The sequence below is a fragment of the Suillus bovinus genome (assembly GCF_016758785.1).
Source record: "Suillus bovinus strain UH-Sbo-P2 chromosome Unknown EDB93scaffold_5, whole genome shotgun sequence".
NCBI classification, from domain to species: domain Eukaryota; kingdom Fungi; phylum Basidiomycota; class Agaricomycetes; order Boletales; family Suillaceae; genus Suillus; species Suillus bovinus.
Genome location: NW_024542061.1, coordinates 222,059 through 237,531, shown reverse-complemented (window position 1 = coordinate 237,531; position 15,473 = coordinate 222,059). Strand labels below are relative to the sequence as shown.

Genomic DNA, 15,473 nt, shown 5'->3' with positions numbered 1-15,473 from the left:
AGTACAACTTTGTCAATCAATGATAGTCATGCGCTGGAGAGGTGACAGACGCATATTGTCACAGCTACGGTGACCAATATCAGTGTCAAATGGGTGGAGAGCGGATCACTGGTACTTCCTGCGCCCAGATATTGCAACAAGTGGGACCCTTTTGTTTGTCGAGCAGACTCGAATAAAAATCCGGTCTATCGATACGACAGTCAAGAGCGCTGGAATGTAATCATGGTGAGTTGTCACAAGTCCCTGAAGTTGATTGGCTGACTAACACATAACGTTCGCCAAAAGCAAGTCCGACAATGGCGTGTAGTAACGTTTCGTCCGGCGTGTACATACTTGGACTTGTCGCTTCAACTACTCCAAAGTCCATCAAAGACCCACTTTTACGATGTCCAGCGACGGAAATTTGTTTGTTCAAATCGGTTCATACAACACAAACCTCCAAGGCGGAGCTGGCGTGCCTCAGGATCTTGTTGATTGGCTCCTTCCAACAATCCAAGTAGCTTCTTTCCTCTCCAAGGAACATCGCGCACCAGACATTTTTGCGATTGGCTTCCAGGAACTTCTACCCCTTCACCTTGGACGTATGTCTTCGTGTTCGTACACCATTATTCTGACATGACACTTTCACTAAGTGGCTGGATTGTCCAAGACTGTGCTCGACAATAGGGACGCGCATATTCGTAGTCAGATTGAGAAGCATACTCCCGGTAAGGAGTCTTACACCCTTGTTGCGAAGGCTGTGAACGTTGGTGTCGCACTTCTCGTGTACGCACGAGATAGTGGTGTGTCACGCCAAGTTTGTGATGTTCAAACCCAATGGACTGGGACAGGCCCGGCATACATGGGTAACAAAGGCGCTGTTGGTATTCGTTTCCGCGTCTCAGACAGAGGGAGCAAAGTTGGAGAGGTTTTTACGTATGTCTTATGTTTATGATGGTTTATGGCCCGAACAAATACTTCCCAGGTTTGTGTGTGCCCACCTCACCGCACACGAGGCCAAGCTCGCTCAACGGGTCGCAGATTATCATCACATTGTTAGCACTCTTCTTTTTCCTTCACTACCATCATCTCCTTCCTCTTCCCCGACCACCATGTATTCGACATCACACCTATTCTTCCTCGGCGACCTCAACTTCCGTGTAACAATACCCCCGTCGCGTCTACATGAGCAAACTTCCCAACCGTACAATGTTCTTGCGATGTTGAAGGACGACGCATCTCGTGAACAGTTGAAGGAATTTGACCAACTTCTGAACCAGCGGAGGAAAGGGACAGCTTTTATTGGTTTGCGCGAGGGCCCATTCTGGGCATTCAAGTGTACATATAAATACAAGCTGGGTGAGGTTGACCGGTACAGGTTTGTCATTTTTTCTCAACGATTTTCTCATACTTAGCCAGCCTTGACAGCACTAAACGGACCCCATCTTGGACCGACAGGATAATGTATGCGACTCACACTGATTCCCCTGATTCACCTGAGAAGTCTAACATCACCAATATTTTGTACACGTCAATACCATCATACGTCACATCAGACCATGTAAGTTCTTATCACCCTTTTACTTCTCATCTAACAGGTGAGCAGAAACCTGTTGTCTGCTTACTGCGGCTTCCACCACCAACCGCTACAACGTCCCTCGAAACGTGTGCACCTCCCATGATTCAATTGCCCTCATCGTACACGCCTACGCTTGATCTGCATGCTACGCTGAAACGGTACACTGGTCGTACTCTTGATCGCATCATTGGGTCCATATGGTGGCTTCTCACAGTGGTTGGAGCCGGCTCAGCCGTTGTTGGGATTTTCAACTTCTTTCTGGGGCTCACCGCGTGGAGATGGTGGAAAGTACCAGCTGTATCTGTTGCCGATCCCTGAGCCAACGTTGATATTAATTATTCAAGGTGTATATGTAATGCTATTGTATTTCCTGGATTGCAGCCACCTATCTATTCCTATCTATCTATCATTGCGTCCACATGCTCATGCTGTGTTGCTGCTCGTTCATAGTTCTCTCGTATTCACGATTCTTTTCTAGGCCTCACTACTATGACGACAACCTCTGCTTCGTTTCACGACGTTGTTGGTTTTTCAAAGCTTCAAAATGGAAAAGAATTTTTGGCGATATAACAAAATCTATCGATGCGATGCACGGGCAACTATCATCGATGATGAAGGCACTCCCTTCATCTCTTTGCCAATGATGTGCGCGACTTATCTTGGCCTTCGTATTTCGCTCACTCATATAGGTTTTTACAACCCTGGTAACTGATGACAACGTCAATCTACATAGCTCATTCACCTCGTGCCGATCTCATTCGAAACACCACAGTACTCATTTGGGACGATTTCCCGAATCAACTTTGCGTTCCATCCAAACCGTTCACCGTTCACCGTTCACCGTGATAGTGAAGCGAAGACTGTTTCCTGTGTAACACGCATATGCAACCACATTTGATGGTTGTCAGGGACTGACGCTTGCACGGACCGTGCTCGACCTTCGAACAGATCCCTTTAGTCACAGTCAATTGTATACGACACTGTTAGAACAGACAATTTGCAAGGACGAACGAAGAACAAGGTCGTGCTAATATCGGATTTCTCGAGTCGTTACTGTGAATACAATATATGATCGAAGAGTCAACCGAATGGGTGTTCTTGTATTGTTTAATTATCTATGTTGACTACGTCCTCTCGTCTCTTCGTTCTCATCACTGTCAACAAGAGCATCCTCCCGAGTTATCTCAACACGGATCGCTGGAACTCGAGTCTCGTCGTTCAATATCGTACTTTCAGCATCATCCTTGCTCGTAGTTGAGTGCACTAGTGCGAGCAGGACGAGAGAAATTATCAACAGCACCACACTCAAAACAAAAATTGCACCAGGGAAGGTCGCAACAATCTTATAATACAGAAAGCCAAATAATGCGGGGCCCAGGATCTGGGAACTATACCGAATGCATTAAGAGCTTGAGTTGGCCAAAATAGACTCTCCTACCTTAGAGCTTGTACAACACACATGGCGCCAAAAAGCCTTCCAGCTTCGACCTTTCCACCTCTTCTGCTGTAAACGTCGAGCGCGAATGCTTGGACAGCAGGCGAGTACCCAACGCCCAGTGATTGCAGGATGGTTCCGGAAACGAAGACGAGACCATTAGAGGCAAAAATCATTGTCGCGAACGAAAGAATGTCAAGAACGATAGAAATTCAAGCGAGATTGAGATCAAATTTCGCAGAATGAGAGGGTGGTCCTGTGTTATTCCGCCTACTTGGAAGGGTCTGCGAAGACAGGTTCTGAAGTGGCTCATCCGGGGCAGTGCGGAGCTGCACGGGCGCCGGCCTCAGAAGCTTGATGATAACTAGTGAATTGAATTTGTAGTGAACAAGGGTGAGTATGAGTTCTTTGTACAAACCAGGCAAGATGACAGTCAAGAACAGTACACGGTTTGCTCCAGTGAAAGCGACCCAGTAGCTAATCTAGAAGGTTGTCAGATCTAGTGACGACATTTTTGCGTTCTTTTACCGTTTCCGATGAAAACCTGAAATTCCCTGCTGCATACTGTAAGATGTATGTAACCATACCCTGCGGGAAAAGTAGGTGTAAGTATTGGAAATACCACGAAGATATGATGGTACCACACCAACTGGAACATCGTGAAACCATAGCTAGCAACGATGAAGCATAAACTCCAATCTCTCTTGGAGTGTTTGAGTGGGTTTCCGTCAACATTGGTATGCTCAGGCATAAGAATTGCTAGAGGGCTGAAGAACCTCATGGCGCTCTTTAAGACGGATGCAACTCCTAGGGCCTCACCATTTCGTCTTTCAAGTGACGCCTGTCGTCTTTTCTGAGCGCCAAATGCTCTCGCTTTTGTCTGGGATTCGGGGACGATCAAAAACATGAAAGCAGCGTACAGCGCGTGGACAGTCGCAGATAAATAGAATGCGGAAAGTGTCGAGCCTGTCGCCCAAATTAAGATGCCTCCAATGACAGGACCGAGGGCTACACCAAAAAAGACGGCACCCAATGCTAGAGAGAACATACGAGATCTATCCATGATGATTTATTTAAGTAGGACATAAGTGGATTTGAAACCCTACCGCTCAGAACGATGAGTACTGTCAGCGAGATAGGCATGGGAAGCAGCAACCCCAGTAGTCATCCCTTAAAATGCGTTCAACACCGACCTATCCCGAATGACATGCTCTGACTTACCGCCAGCCATACCGTCCAATGCAAAACCGAGTATCAAGAACCAGTATCCGCCTGGGAGCCGTTCCACAAGGAATGCAGTAACAATGAAGATTAAATCACTCGAAAGCAAACCGAGCATTGATATGCCCATGACTAATGTTCGGCCAAAACGGTCTGCGAACTGGAGAGCGGGAGGTCATGGGAAGGTCGAGAGATATGAACGCATTGACTCACCGAACCCCACCAAACGGTAGTAAGGCAGCTCAAAATACCCATAGTAGTGTTCAGAACTGCCTCGGTATAAGTGTCGCTCTGATGTATAAATAAAGACAATAAAACCAACCTGCGGACAATTGCGCAACGGCAGCTTGCACGACTGGGTCGGACGCGCATTGGTCGCGGTCTAAACCGTGTGACTGTCTGGGGCCAGTATGTGCAGGAACGTATACAGACACAGATTGAGCAGACACAAACGAATCATTGGGATCATCTAGATTCAATCCGTCATGTAGAATATTCGCCGTGTCTGTGGATAACACTGAATGTGGCTGAGCTAGATGTAGCGTGTCGTTTGGTTCATACTGTGACTCAAGTCCAGGCGCTGGGCCATGTACACGGCATGCGAGAATAGTGTACATTTCCACCCGAGGACCGATGAGCGCAGAGAAACCCAACGTTGCTAGAGGCGTGGAAAATATCAACCTGCTTGAATGGTCAATATTACTCCGACACAGCAGGCTCGCTCGCTGACCAGTATGGCGACGGTCTTTTCCACCATGGCAGCACCTTCCATGCTGTAACTTCTTCATCATGCTCTTCGTCTTCTCGGTCAAACTGGAACGACCCTTCCTGGTCTACGAGCGTACGTTCCGTCTGTTGATGTGGGTGCAGTAGAGTGTGTTCATCGACTGGGCCACAAGGCAAGATCAGCCCTTCGGATTGGGGAATACATACACGCCTCGACTCGGAGGAAACCACAGACGTGTTTCTGGATGACCTTCGAGACATGGTGGCCGTGAAGTGTTACGTGCATGCGGACTAAACAAGGCTGTGTTACTTTATTTGAATACGGGTGTTGACATCAGTGAATTCAGGAGTTCGTGATATTGTAACCATGATGACTATTCCTGGACCTACTGTAGAGATACGACACTAGGTTCGTCACAGGTCACAGCCCTTAACGAATCGAATCTATTTGCTGTGACTGTCACATGAATTTTTGGTGGGACGAAGCTAATTTGTGACGTATGGAAAAAAAAAAAACATAGGTTATGCGCTAATGGGACCAGAAATCATCATACATCGAATTTGCGATGCGTCTACGCTTTCCACGCCCGTAATCAACCTTCGGAACACTGTTCGAGCCACTCTCCACATCATAGACTTCGGAGTGGTTTGAACACAGAAGTCCGCCATCTGCATCAATACGGCAGTCAGAACGGACGTGTTCACCCCCGGAAGCTATATGGTCAAGGAGTGCATCCATTGGCACGTCACTGGCATCTAGGTCATGCTCGCTTAGTGATGCAGAGGTTCTGTTCTGAACCGCGGTTTGAACCGGACCTTTCATGGACTGGACACGGTCTAGTTCAACGTTCAGAGTATAGGCTGAACTGAACCGATGGTCCAGTCCAGCATTCAGCATTCCTTGAACACGTTGAACGGGTCCAAACAGGTCCAAACCTTTTTGAACTGCTTCCATTTTAGGCTACTCACACATACAAGATGACATCACCCACACATGCAATACACTGAACATGACATGATTACTCGGTACTTTTTTGCTTGGAATCTGATTTGTCGCTCGTCGATCATCCGAACACTGCATTGCGAATCCTCGTCAAGAACTCGCCACATATTTGATGGCTCCATTGGAAGATGTGGGAGATGTTGTCTGTTGGTGGGGGGTAAGTTATATCTATTGCATCGACTAGTAGTTATTTACTGATGCACCTACCAGCATCATTCTGTGGCATACCCAACACTCTCCCGCATGGCAAGAGATTTTCTTGTGATTCAAGGTTCTGCCACTCCATCAGAACGGGCCTTTTCAAGCGGCAGCATCACAGATCAGAGTCGACGCAACCGGCTCATGCCTGATATCTTTGAGGCGCTCCAACTGTTGAAGAGTGCTTATCACAACAGGCATATCCAGGCTGCAGCTGAGGCCACCACTCGTATTGAGCCCCTCGCTCATGTAATTGAAAACGACCTTTCTGTTGTCCTTACTGATCTTTAGTCTTGCCTTGCATTAATTTCACTTGGCCTTGCTTCACAGTAGTGTACCAGTACTCCTTACTACTAGCTATAGTACAATCAAGTATATTTACAATGCGTTTGATGTTTGAATGCTGAACCGGACGTGAACTGGACACCATGAACGCGTTCATGGCGTCCGGTTCAGCATTCGCAAAATTTGTTGCTGAACTGGACCGAGCTGGACTTCCGCAACACTAGCTTGCTAGCATCGTTGAAGGGGGATTCGGCTCCGGTAGTATCAGTGGCCTCGTTCTCTGACTCAGAGTTTGTTGCCTGGTCGACACTGACAGTCTTGTACAGTAGCAATCCTCATCCATCCAGCTGGATCATTCTTCTGAACATCACGTAAATATTGCAATGCCTCTCAACTTGTGAGGCTCGCAAATGAGAGATTGAAATTCTCCCCGGCCTTACACATGAAAAATGCCTTGAAAACATGATTTAGCTCTGTGCATCAAGATTTGACAGTGTGAGAAAACAAGAAACAAACCTGCTTTACAAGCTCAGGCTTGTTTATAGCGTGATATCCATTTATAACCCACCGCAATGACCGATCATGAAGGGTGCCAATTGTTGTGTCAAGTCTGATGAGTGACACAGACTTGTCTTGGGCAAGTCGAACAAGAGACTCATTGACTATATCAGCTTGCTGTGTCTGTTTGACTGCAAGTTTGAATGGTCATTGAATACCGACGTCACATGGCTGACCAACACCAGTGCAGCCCCCAGGGACAAAACAGTATTTGATCCAAGGGTAGGTCATATCCATCCACGTGCGAAATTGAATTGATCTGTGCACACTCCACACGTCAAGGTGCAAAATACACTCCTGGTCAGCCGGTGCATTAAGTAACACTTTCTGCTCCTCCCAGTAAGGCACCAGAATGTCATTAACGTACTCACACATGAGGGGAAATGTTGACCAGTAAGTGTGCATACTTGAGTATGAGATTTTGAACTTGAGTTCCATTGCTTCCTTGTATTGCGGAGTAGACTTTGAAGGAATAGAGCATGAAGTTTTCCCCTCATAGATCAGTTGCAAGGGGAGGGCATGACCTCCGGCAGATATTCCATTGACGACGGTGAACACTTGTTTTTCTTCCTGCCCGATCATGGAGACTTGCTTTGAGCCAATTGTTTCAAATGTTGAGGTGTTTGCTGGCTGATAGACAATATTCGTCTGGTCAATATTGACGACAAATGCAGCATTGAAGATTGCACAGTCACGAATTGTGAGCGTTAAACGGAGGAACTGATCGAGGAGAAGCTGCTCAACATTTGGTGGCATTTTTTGAGCTGCATGTGTTGCCCTGCAGAAGCTCCAATTGAGATGCTTAGCAAGAAACTCCTTCACCCAACTCTCCATGCAGTGGAAGCGAGAACTGTCCTTGGCGACATGCTCGAAAATATCAGGAACAGCGTGTTGCAGGCATGCAAGGATGATACCATGGCAGCGGAGAGTGTCCAATGCAACACCAACTTGATGAAGAGACTGAAGGTTGTTGATGATCAATTTGACCACGTTGAGATAGGAGGATAGAATGTGTTTCCGTGTGTTTTGGTACATGAGCAGGCTGCGTCGCTGAACACAAGCAAGAGTTGCCACACTCCAAACAGCTTTGTCACCAGAGCGGTCAATCCATGTTCCAACTACCTGTGGAGTCAATGTCCAGAATCGTGCTAAGTCCTTCTGCTGAAGATCACGCACAATCTCTATGGGGGACATGCCAATCCCCACTTGAACAGCAGCTTCAGCAATAATAGCCCATAACAAGGGGTGTTGCCAGTTGACACGAACTGCAACAGTGTCCTCATGCTTCCTTTTGCATCCAGGTTGAACACTAGGTTTATGTGCCCTCGCATCTCTTTGAATCTTGCGATATGGGCGAGACACCTCGGTAAGATCTGTCATCTGGAGGGCAGGAGCGATGTTGGATGTGTGATTTGTAGTGGCCTTCTTCGCAGCCTTTTCATGGGCACGTTGGATTTGTTTCCATTCCCTATTTCCCTCACATCGGCGTATATCTCTTTCTACTCCTTCAACACAAACCCTATGGGCATCCCGCTCACAACTCTCTAGCTCCCAAGAGAAAGGAGTCCATGCCGATTTGAGATGCTCCTCGCACATCGTAGTTGGAAAGTACTAACAGATTTGTCCTCTTTGCGAACCCTGAGATTCAAGGAAACACGTTCTGAGCTAGATGTTGTCGGCGGAGGGGAGGGGCTTGTTGCTGGTACCAGACTGGGATATGATGGAGGACATGATGAAAATTTGATGCTGAAATCACTAGTGTCATCTGCGAAAGAGCTCTCTGAAGACTCAGAAAGTAACTCCTCAGACTGTTATGAGGAAATGAGTTTTTTGAGTGGTAAAAACACAGTAAAAATGAACCTCGAAGTGGCTCTTTGTCAACATCAAAAACTGTTACAAGAACATCTAGATGCTTGGGCCCCTACTATTTTTCTCCTAATACTCCTCGTATCAGCCCTCGCGTCATACCCTTACCCCGACCTTACCCTTGTCATCCTTGTCATCCTCACATTCCCTTTCGCCCTCTACCTGTCGCTTCAGCAGAGCCAGTACATCTGGCCGGACCCTTTCGCTGACGAAGCATACCCATGCTCCATTTCACCACCTGACTGATCCTGTGGACAGTCCCCCTTGCCCTTACCGTCCGGACGGTAACCTATGACACGATGCACGACGCATCCCCTTTGCCTTATTCCCTTTCTTGATCTCTGACTCGGTGCGCAGTCGCACATGCGACTTATACTTAGATCCGCAGCTGCACGATCGTGCCTCTGTGTGTTTCACTTCTTATTTCGATTATTGACTCACTTTCTTATCTAGCATGTTCTACCTCGACCGAACGTGCCTTCCAGTTATAGTCATACCCTTTACCGATTGCCTCTCCTGGTAGTACGAGTTATCACCCACTAATACGTCTCCTGTCCTCTATATAAACTCGCTACCATGTACCATATTCCCTAACTTGAATCTACTTGGTTCTTGACCTCCTACTCTCACCAGAGTGATCCTTCTGCCTCGCCAGCAGTCTATATTCTATCTTCTTATCTGCTCTTCGCGGATAAGCCTATAGTCTCGACCTTTACTCATCGACTTCGTCGATGAGCAAAGCCCCTGTTAACTAGTCGGACTTCTGTCCTTCTAATTAACGACGATCCTTACGATTAACCTTCGGGTGTCGTAAGCCTAGGCCGATATAGCTTATTGTCTCGCACCCGCATGACATAAGCTACCCGATTTGGACATAGGCGTTAAATCGTACTTGCCAAAGACACGCCAAGTACGACCCCTAACCTTGGGCTAGCCCAAGGACGTCCACAGACCGTTGACGACACAAGCTCTGTTTGAGCGTCGCCAACAGATACCATCCAAGTCGTAACAAAAACTCCTCCACGCGAAGACAATATTTCAAGTCATCGGTAAACAGCGGGTGGTGGTTGAAGACAGTGTGCTTGATGGTATTGAGAGCTGCGATTGCACATGAAAAGGAGTCTGTCTGCTCCCCATGAGACAAGGATCCTTTGTCAAATGGTGCGAATCCATGGTTTTTCAACCAGCGGCAGATAACATCAACATATGAACTAGGCATGGACCATCCAAGTGAGTCACCGTACAAGATCATCTGTGTGCTAGCATCAATGCTAACGATGGCCCAATGGACATTGACAATATTGACAGGGAAAATGACACGCTGTATGGTGCCATTGTGTCACAACCCAATAACGAATTAACGCTGGGCAGAGACTAGGACTCGGACTAAGGTTATCACAACAAAAGGATTGAGCAAGGACATCTTGGATTGCTACAATGATGTAGATACAAGAGGTTTGAACTAAGGAACTATCAACCAAGATGTGCTACCTATATACAACTAGAGCCCCTTCAGTGACAAATTCTGTATTATACGGGTCACCCGACCTACATAATATCCCGTATAAGATGGCCCAGCAGACTATGGGCCGATGTGATGTATATCCCTGATGTTGACAGATGGGCTGGGGGGAATATTATTTCTGATGAAGATGGGTGGGCCCATCTATGCCAATGTTATATATATGCTCGATGATGTTGGATGGGCCGGGATGAATATTTTTACTGATGGAGATGGGTGGGCCCATCAGGGGAATATGTACAGTAGGATGGACATGTATATTATAGACAGCTAGGCTGAAGGGAGATGAGAGGCAATCATTATTATATAGATGGGTGGGCCGATGTATAGGAATCATTTTGTAGATGGGTGGGCCAATGTAAAGGTACATTGTATAGCCAGGTGGGCCGACGTACAGGAATAATTTTGTAGACAGGTGGGCCGAGGTCATTGTGAATTGTACAGATGGGTGGGCCGAACAAGCAGTAAAACATTTATTATATCGATGGGTGGGCCGAGAGTGCAGGAAATTATTTATGATATAGACTGGTGGGCCGACGAGGTAATATATTACATAAATGGGTGGGCCGAGGTAGGGAGATATTGTGTAGATGTATAGGCCAAGGTATTGGTTTACTATATAGATATATAAAGCACTTGTCTGACATGCATGGATCACCGAGTCCCAACACCTGAAAATTGAATCCCATGGTACAACATCCATTTTTCAACAAGAAATCACTGTCTCGAATTCCGGATGCCTGATGACTGGAAGCTCCAGACTGGAAACTAGATACTTGCAGGAATGTGTGAAATATCGATGTCCTGAGACATATCACTGAGTGCCGAGAGCTGAACCACAAAACCGAAAGTATTACCACTGACTGATTGAATCACCTAGTGCCAAGTGCCGAAGCCTGAAACCCGAGCCACGAAACCCGAGGCTGGAAGCGATACACAATATGGAATTTCTTACAAAATTCACCGCGTGCCGATCCTAAAACCCTGGAATTCAGCATTGACTTATTGATTCACCGATTGCTGAGACCCAAGGCCTGAAACCTGCAACTTGAAACAAGTGGAAGACTAAATGTTGCAAAATTGTTGACATGAAAGTGTTACTCCCAAAACACCGAAATCCGAAACTAAATGGTTGAATCACTGAGTACCGAGTACTGAGTGCCGAGTGCCGATGCCCGAAATCCGAGGCTCAAAACACAACACTGGACACAATACACCATATGGTATTTCTTACAAATTTCACAGAGGTCCCATCACAAAGCCATGAAACTTATCAGTGACTTATTGATTCACCGAGTGCCAAGACCTGAGAACCAAATGCTGAGTGCCGAGGCTCGAAATCCAAAACACGAAATGAGTGGAAACCCACATTTCGCAAAATTGTTAACATGGAAATGTCAGATTGTCTTCAACAGTTTGCTGGAAGTCATTTTCCAATCCCTGAGCCCAAAACCCAAAACCCGGAAAACCCGTAGAACTCATTACAGGTTTTCTGGGTTTCGGGCTCGGGGATTGGAAAATGACTTCCGGCAAACTGTTGAAGACAATCTAATATTTCCATGTTAACAATTTTGCGAAATGTGGGTTTCCACTCATTTCGTGTTTTGTATTTTGAGCCTCAGCACTCAGCATTCAGGTCTCGGGTCTCGGGTCTCAGCACTCAGTGAATCAATAAGTCACTGATAAGTTTCGTGGCTTTGCGATGGGACCTCCATGAAATTTGTAAGAAATACCATATGGTGTATTGTGTCCAGTGTTGTGTTTTGAGCCTCGGGTTTCGGGCATCGGCACTCAGCACTCGGCACTCAGTACTCGGTACTCAGTGATTTAACCATTGAGTTTCGGATTTCGGTGTTCTGGGAGTAACACTTTCATGTTAACAATTTTGCAACATTTAGTCTTCCACTCATTTCGAGTTGCAGGTTTCAGGCCTCGGGTCTCGGCACTTGGTGAATTGATAAGTCACTGATAACAAAGGTAACATTGATTGAAAACATTGCATATATATCTATGACTATTTAATTATGTAGTCATGTCAACATCCTCACCAGAAGGTTCACCCTTCACTTGAACATCCATCTCTTCAACTGAATCATACTCTGGGAAAAGATTGCCCAGATCATCTGGTTTCACAATTTCGCCGGGTGTCTGTGAAACCTCAGGATGAATTTGGTTGAGCTCAAATATGAGTCCATCAATGGCAGACTCATCCTGGAGGTTGGGGGGGTTTGGCTCCATCCCTTCTATAGACAGGTCAATGAGAGGAGGAAGTGCGGATGCAGGGTTTGACATCGCCGGAGGGACAGGTTGATGAAGCAAAAATGATGTTGCATCACCTTGGGCGTCCGGAAGTGGAAATGTTGGGTGCCGGAGGATGATTTTGCATCAAAGGCCTTCATGAAGGCGTTGCAGGGTGTCAATCTTAGCATCCTGCTCAACAACACGCTCCTCGAGAGCGGTGATTTGAGCTGCACCCTCCCGAATCGCCATTGCCATGGCATGCAAATCCGGCATTGGCACATCGAGTGCCGAACAAGGAACTCTGGAAGTCGAAGATGGGACTGCTACAGGTGGAACATTATGTCAGATGGACATAGAAAATTTGGGTGACTTACGAGCTGGTGCAGGTGTAGGTTCCTTGGCAGCAGTGACAGTCTTGCTGCAACCGTGTGTTTGTGCCTTTGGTGTTTGGGCACCAGATGGACCAGGAGTGACGGAAGAGACCCGAGATTGACTCCACTGTAAAGAGTTGATTCCCGCTGGGCTCAGCAGAAATCGTACTACCTAGACAACAAATATTTAGGTAGATCTTAGCACGACCTATGCTGCTATACTTGCAGAGCAAGTGCGTTCGATCCTAAAGGGATTGCTAATTGGTATTAGTAGTAAAAATGCCTCAGTAATGCAAATAACAAAATGTCCGAAGCTGCGAAATGATGTCCGAAGGTACTTATCCAATGTCCGAAGCCAAAGTGCGATGTCCGAGATTTCGGACTTTCGGACTTCATGATAATAGGTCAGAAACTTTATAACGAGTGTTGGATTGCGAGCGGTGTGCGCGAGTATAACGAGTGACAGAGTATGATGGTGAACGAATGGTAATATTTTGCAATGCAACTAAGAACTACGAGAATATTCTGGGTAATCTGCAGAGTCGGGAAACAGCTCCTAACTACTGGATGATGATTGCTATGGGTCACTACAGAGTATTTAAGTAAGTACGTAGAAATTCGGAAAACTACAGGCGAAGATAGTAGCGATATATTTCGGGTCCGATGTCCTATGTAATAAGACACGAGGTGCTGTGGACATGTAATAACGCAGGTCTGAATGTCAGAAAACATGCATGAAAATAACTACGCACCTAGTGAGGCTAGTTCGGATGGACAGGACATGGGATGGACAAGTGCGCACGAAGTGCGATCGGCCAATGCGATGTCCGAAGGTCCGATGCACCGGATCCAATACAGAGTGGCTCGGACATGTGCGCATATGTTTCAGGGTGTTGAGGTGAGTATGAAAATACGTGGTTTCAAGCCCAACGCAACCATTGCTACACCACGTCTGGCCGGTGGATTGCGAGGCAGCTGGAGCTTTGGAGGGAGCTTTGGAAGGGGTCCTGGATCTGGTCCTCCTGGTGGTCTGGGTGATGGATTGACCTTGAACGTGTTTCAGCAGGGTTTCCATCCTCACGGAGATGCACTTGATCTTCTTGGTGGTGCAGTAGATGCAGGACATGCACAGGGCGCCGGTCCTCTTGTCAAACCGAGTTGCACAGGGCCATTCCATCTTGTGGCAAGCCTGGCAAGGGTTGTTCTGTGCGATCTGTCAGTTCATAGACACACCAAGTCTCAATAGTGTACTTACGGGTCCAGGAATGAGTATATCACCTGCATCGGTGACTGGGGGCGCCTCTACCAGAGGTTCGGGAGTTGCCTGAGGGGGCTCAATGACCTCCGGATGTTTGCTGGCAATTGCCTGGCACATTGTAAGGACTCACCCAAGTGCCAGATGTAAAAGTGCGACTTACCATAGCAGGCCCGAAGGGTTTCTTCTTCAGGCTCTGGGGTGACCGAGGTGATCCAGACGTCCTTGCAACATCTGGGGAGAGCCAGGGGAGGACGACCTCTGGCACTCCATGCGAAATCAGCTACAAAATGAGTAAGACAATGAGACAATGAACCAGAGGACATACCTGAGTGACGGAGTCCTCCTCAGTCTTCCGACTCAACAAACACCTTGAATTTGGCAAGGCCAGCTGGTCTTTGCCCGCTTCCGAGTCTTCATAGTGGACTTCGGGGGTTGGGAGGGAAGTGCTGGAATCATTGGAGACTTCCTCTTCCGACTCCCTTCCACTTCCAGTTCCAGGGTCCTGGACAACTGCCTTACCTTTTCCCTTCTCCCGGGACTCGGAGGCAGGGTTGGTAGAAGGCCCGGCAATGACAGGTGAGGGTGGAAGATCCACAGGAATTGGACCTATTGAAGGACCGGCCACATGACCGGGAGATCAAAGGTGTGATCACCTAACTCCTCCCAGGCAAGAACCTTGCTGCACCAGGGGTGCGTCAACAAATGGGTATCGTCATACCCGATGCTGTGCCAGTTGGGCCAGACCTGAGGAGTCATGCCCCGAACACTGAATTAACTCCCTCGAGCACGAACACATGAGACCCGGAAGGTAGGGACCACTCCCATAGTGCCAGGACCACATCAGCCTACCCGGATGATGAAAAACATGAAGGGGAGAAAATATGACAATGCTACATACCACAGAGTGTACTGACCTGGGTTGTCAGAGAAAAGTGGCTGTGGCCCGGAGGAAGCTGCCGAGTGCCGGTGATGATGGCCATGATCTTGGCAGTGATTTCCTTGATGCCGGTCAAAGAGGTGTCAACTGAGGTAGACATGATATTTAAATTGAAAGTGTTGAAAGTGTTGAGATCAGGTAGAAATCAAGTTGTATTCAGGTTGAAATCAGTTATCACAAGGATGATGTTTCAGTAAAAACAAGATCAGTGATTAACAATGTAAAATTTCATTGATTGTTTGTCCTTGTTTGGTCGTGGTTCAACTCTCGGCAATTGCTGGCGCCTTGTGTTCA

At 47.2% G+C, this 15,473-nt stretch overlaps 4 protein-coding genes across 4 annotated transcripts; 1 reads left to right on the top strand and 3 right to left on the bottom strand.

Moving 5' to 3' along the window:
* Positions 1-385: 385 nt before the first annotated feature.
* Positions 386-1,876, top strand: EDB93DRAFT_1238043 (inositol polyphosphate phosphatase; the record flags this gene model as incomplete). The annotated part of the gene is made up of 5 exons (XM_041451504.1): positions 386-581; positions 633-915; positions 965-1,357; positions 1,408-1,540; positions 1,586-1,876. The coding sequence occupies 5 exons, from the start codon at positions 386-388 to the stop codon at positions 1,874-1,876; spliced, it is 1,296 nt and encodes a 431-aa protein (XP_041312001.1).
* A 793-nt stretch (positions 1,877-2,669) lies between these two features.
* Positions 2,670-3,169, bottom strand: EDB93DRAFT_1246119 (uncharacterized protein; the record flags this gene model as incomplete). The annotated part of the gene is made up of 2 exons (XM_041452405.1): positions 2,670-2,946; positions 2,997-3,169. The coding sequence occupies 2 exons, from the start codon at positions 3,167-3,169 to the stop codon at positions 2,670-2,672; spliced, it is 450 nt and encodes a 149-aa protein (XP_041312000.1).
* Positions 3,170-3,205: 36 nt separating this feature from the next.
* EDB93DRAFT_1246118 (major facilitator superfamily domain-containing protein) lies at positions 3,206-5,201 on the bottom strand (the record flags this gene model as incomplete). The annotated part of the gene is made up of 9 exons (XM_041452404.1): positions 3,206-3,357; positions 3,412-3,475; positions 3,522-3,557; positions 3,616-4,048; positions 4,100-4,163; positions 4,215-4,374; positions 4,428-4,483; positions 4,537-4,895; positions 4,945-5,201. 9 exons carry the CDS (start codon positions 5,199-5,201, stop codon positions 3,206-3,208), a joined length of 1,581 nt encoding a protein of 526 aa, XP_041311999.1.
* A 7,556-nt stretch (positions 5,202-12,757) lies between these two features.
* Positions 12,758-15,279, bottom strand: EDB93DRAFT_1246113 (uncharacterized protein; the record flags this gene model as incomplete). Its single annotated transcript, XM_041452403.1, has 9 exons — positions 12,758-12,936; positions 12,988-13,156; positions 13,207-13,241; positions 13,899-14,031; positions 14,066-14,188; positions 14,240-14,350; positions 14,403-14,522; positions 14,568-14,848; positions 15,141-15,279. 9 exons carry the CDS (start codon positions 15,277-15,279, stop codon positions 12,758-12,760), a joined length of 1,290 nt encoding a protein of 429 aa, XP_041311998.1.
* Between the last annotated feature and the right edge of the window lie 194 nt (positions 15,280-15,473).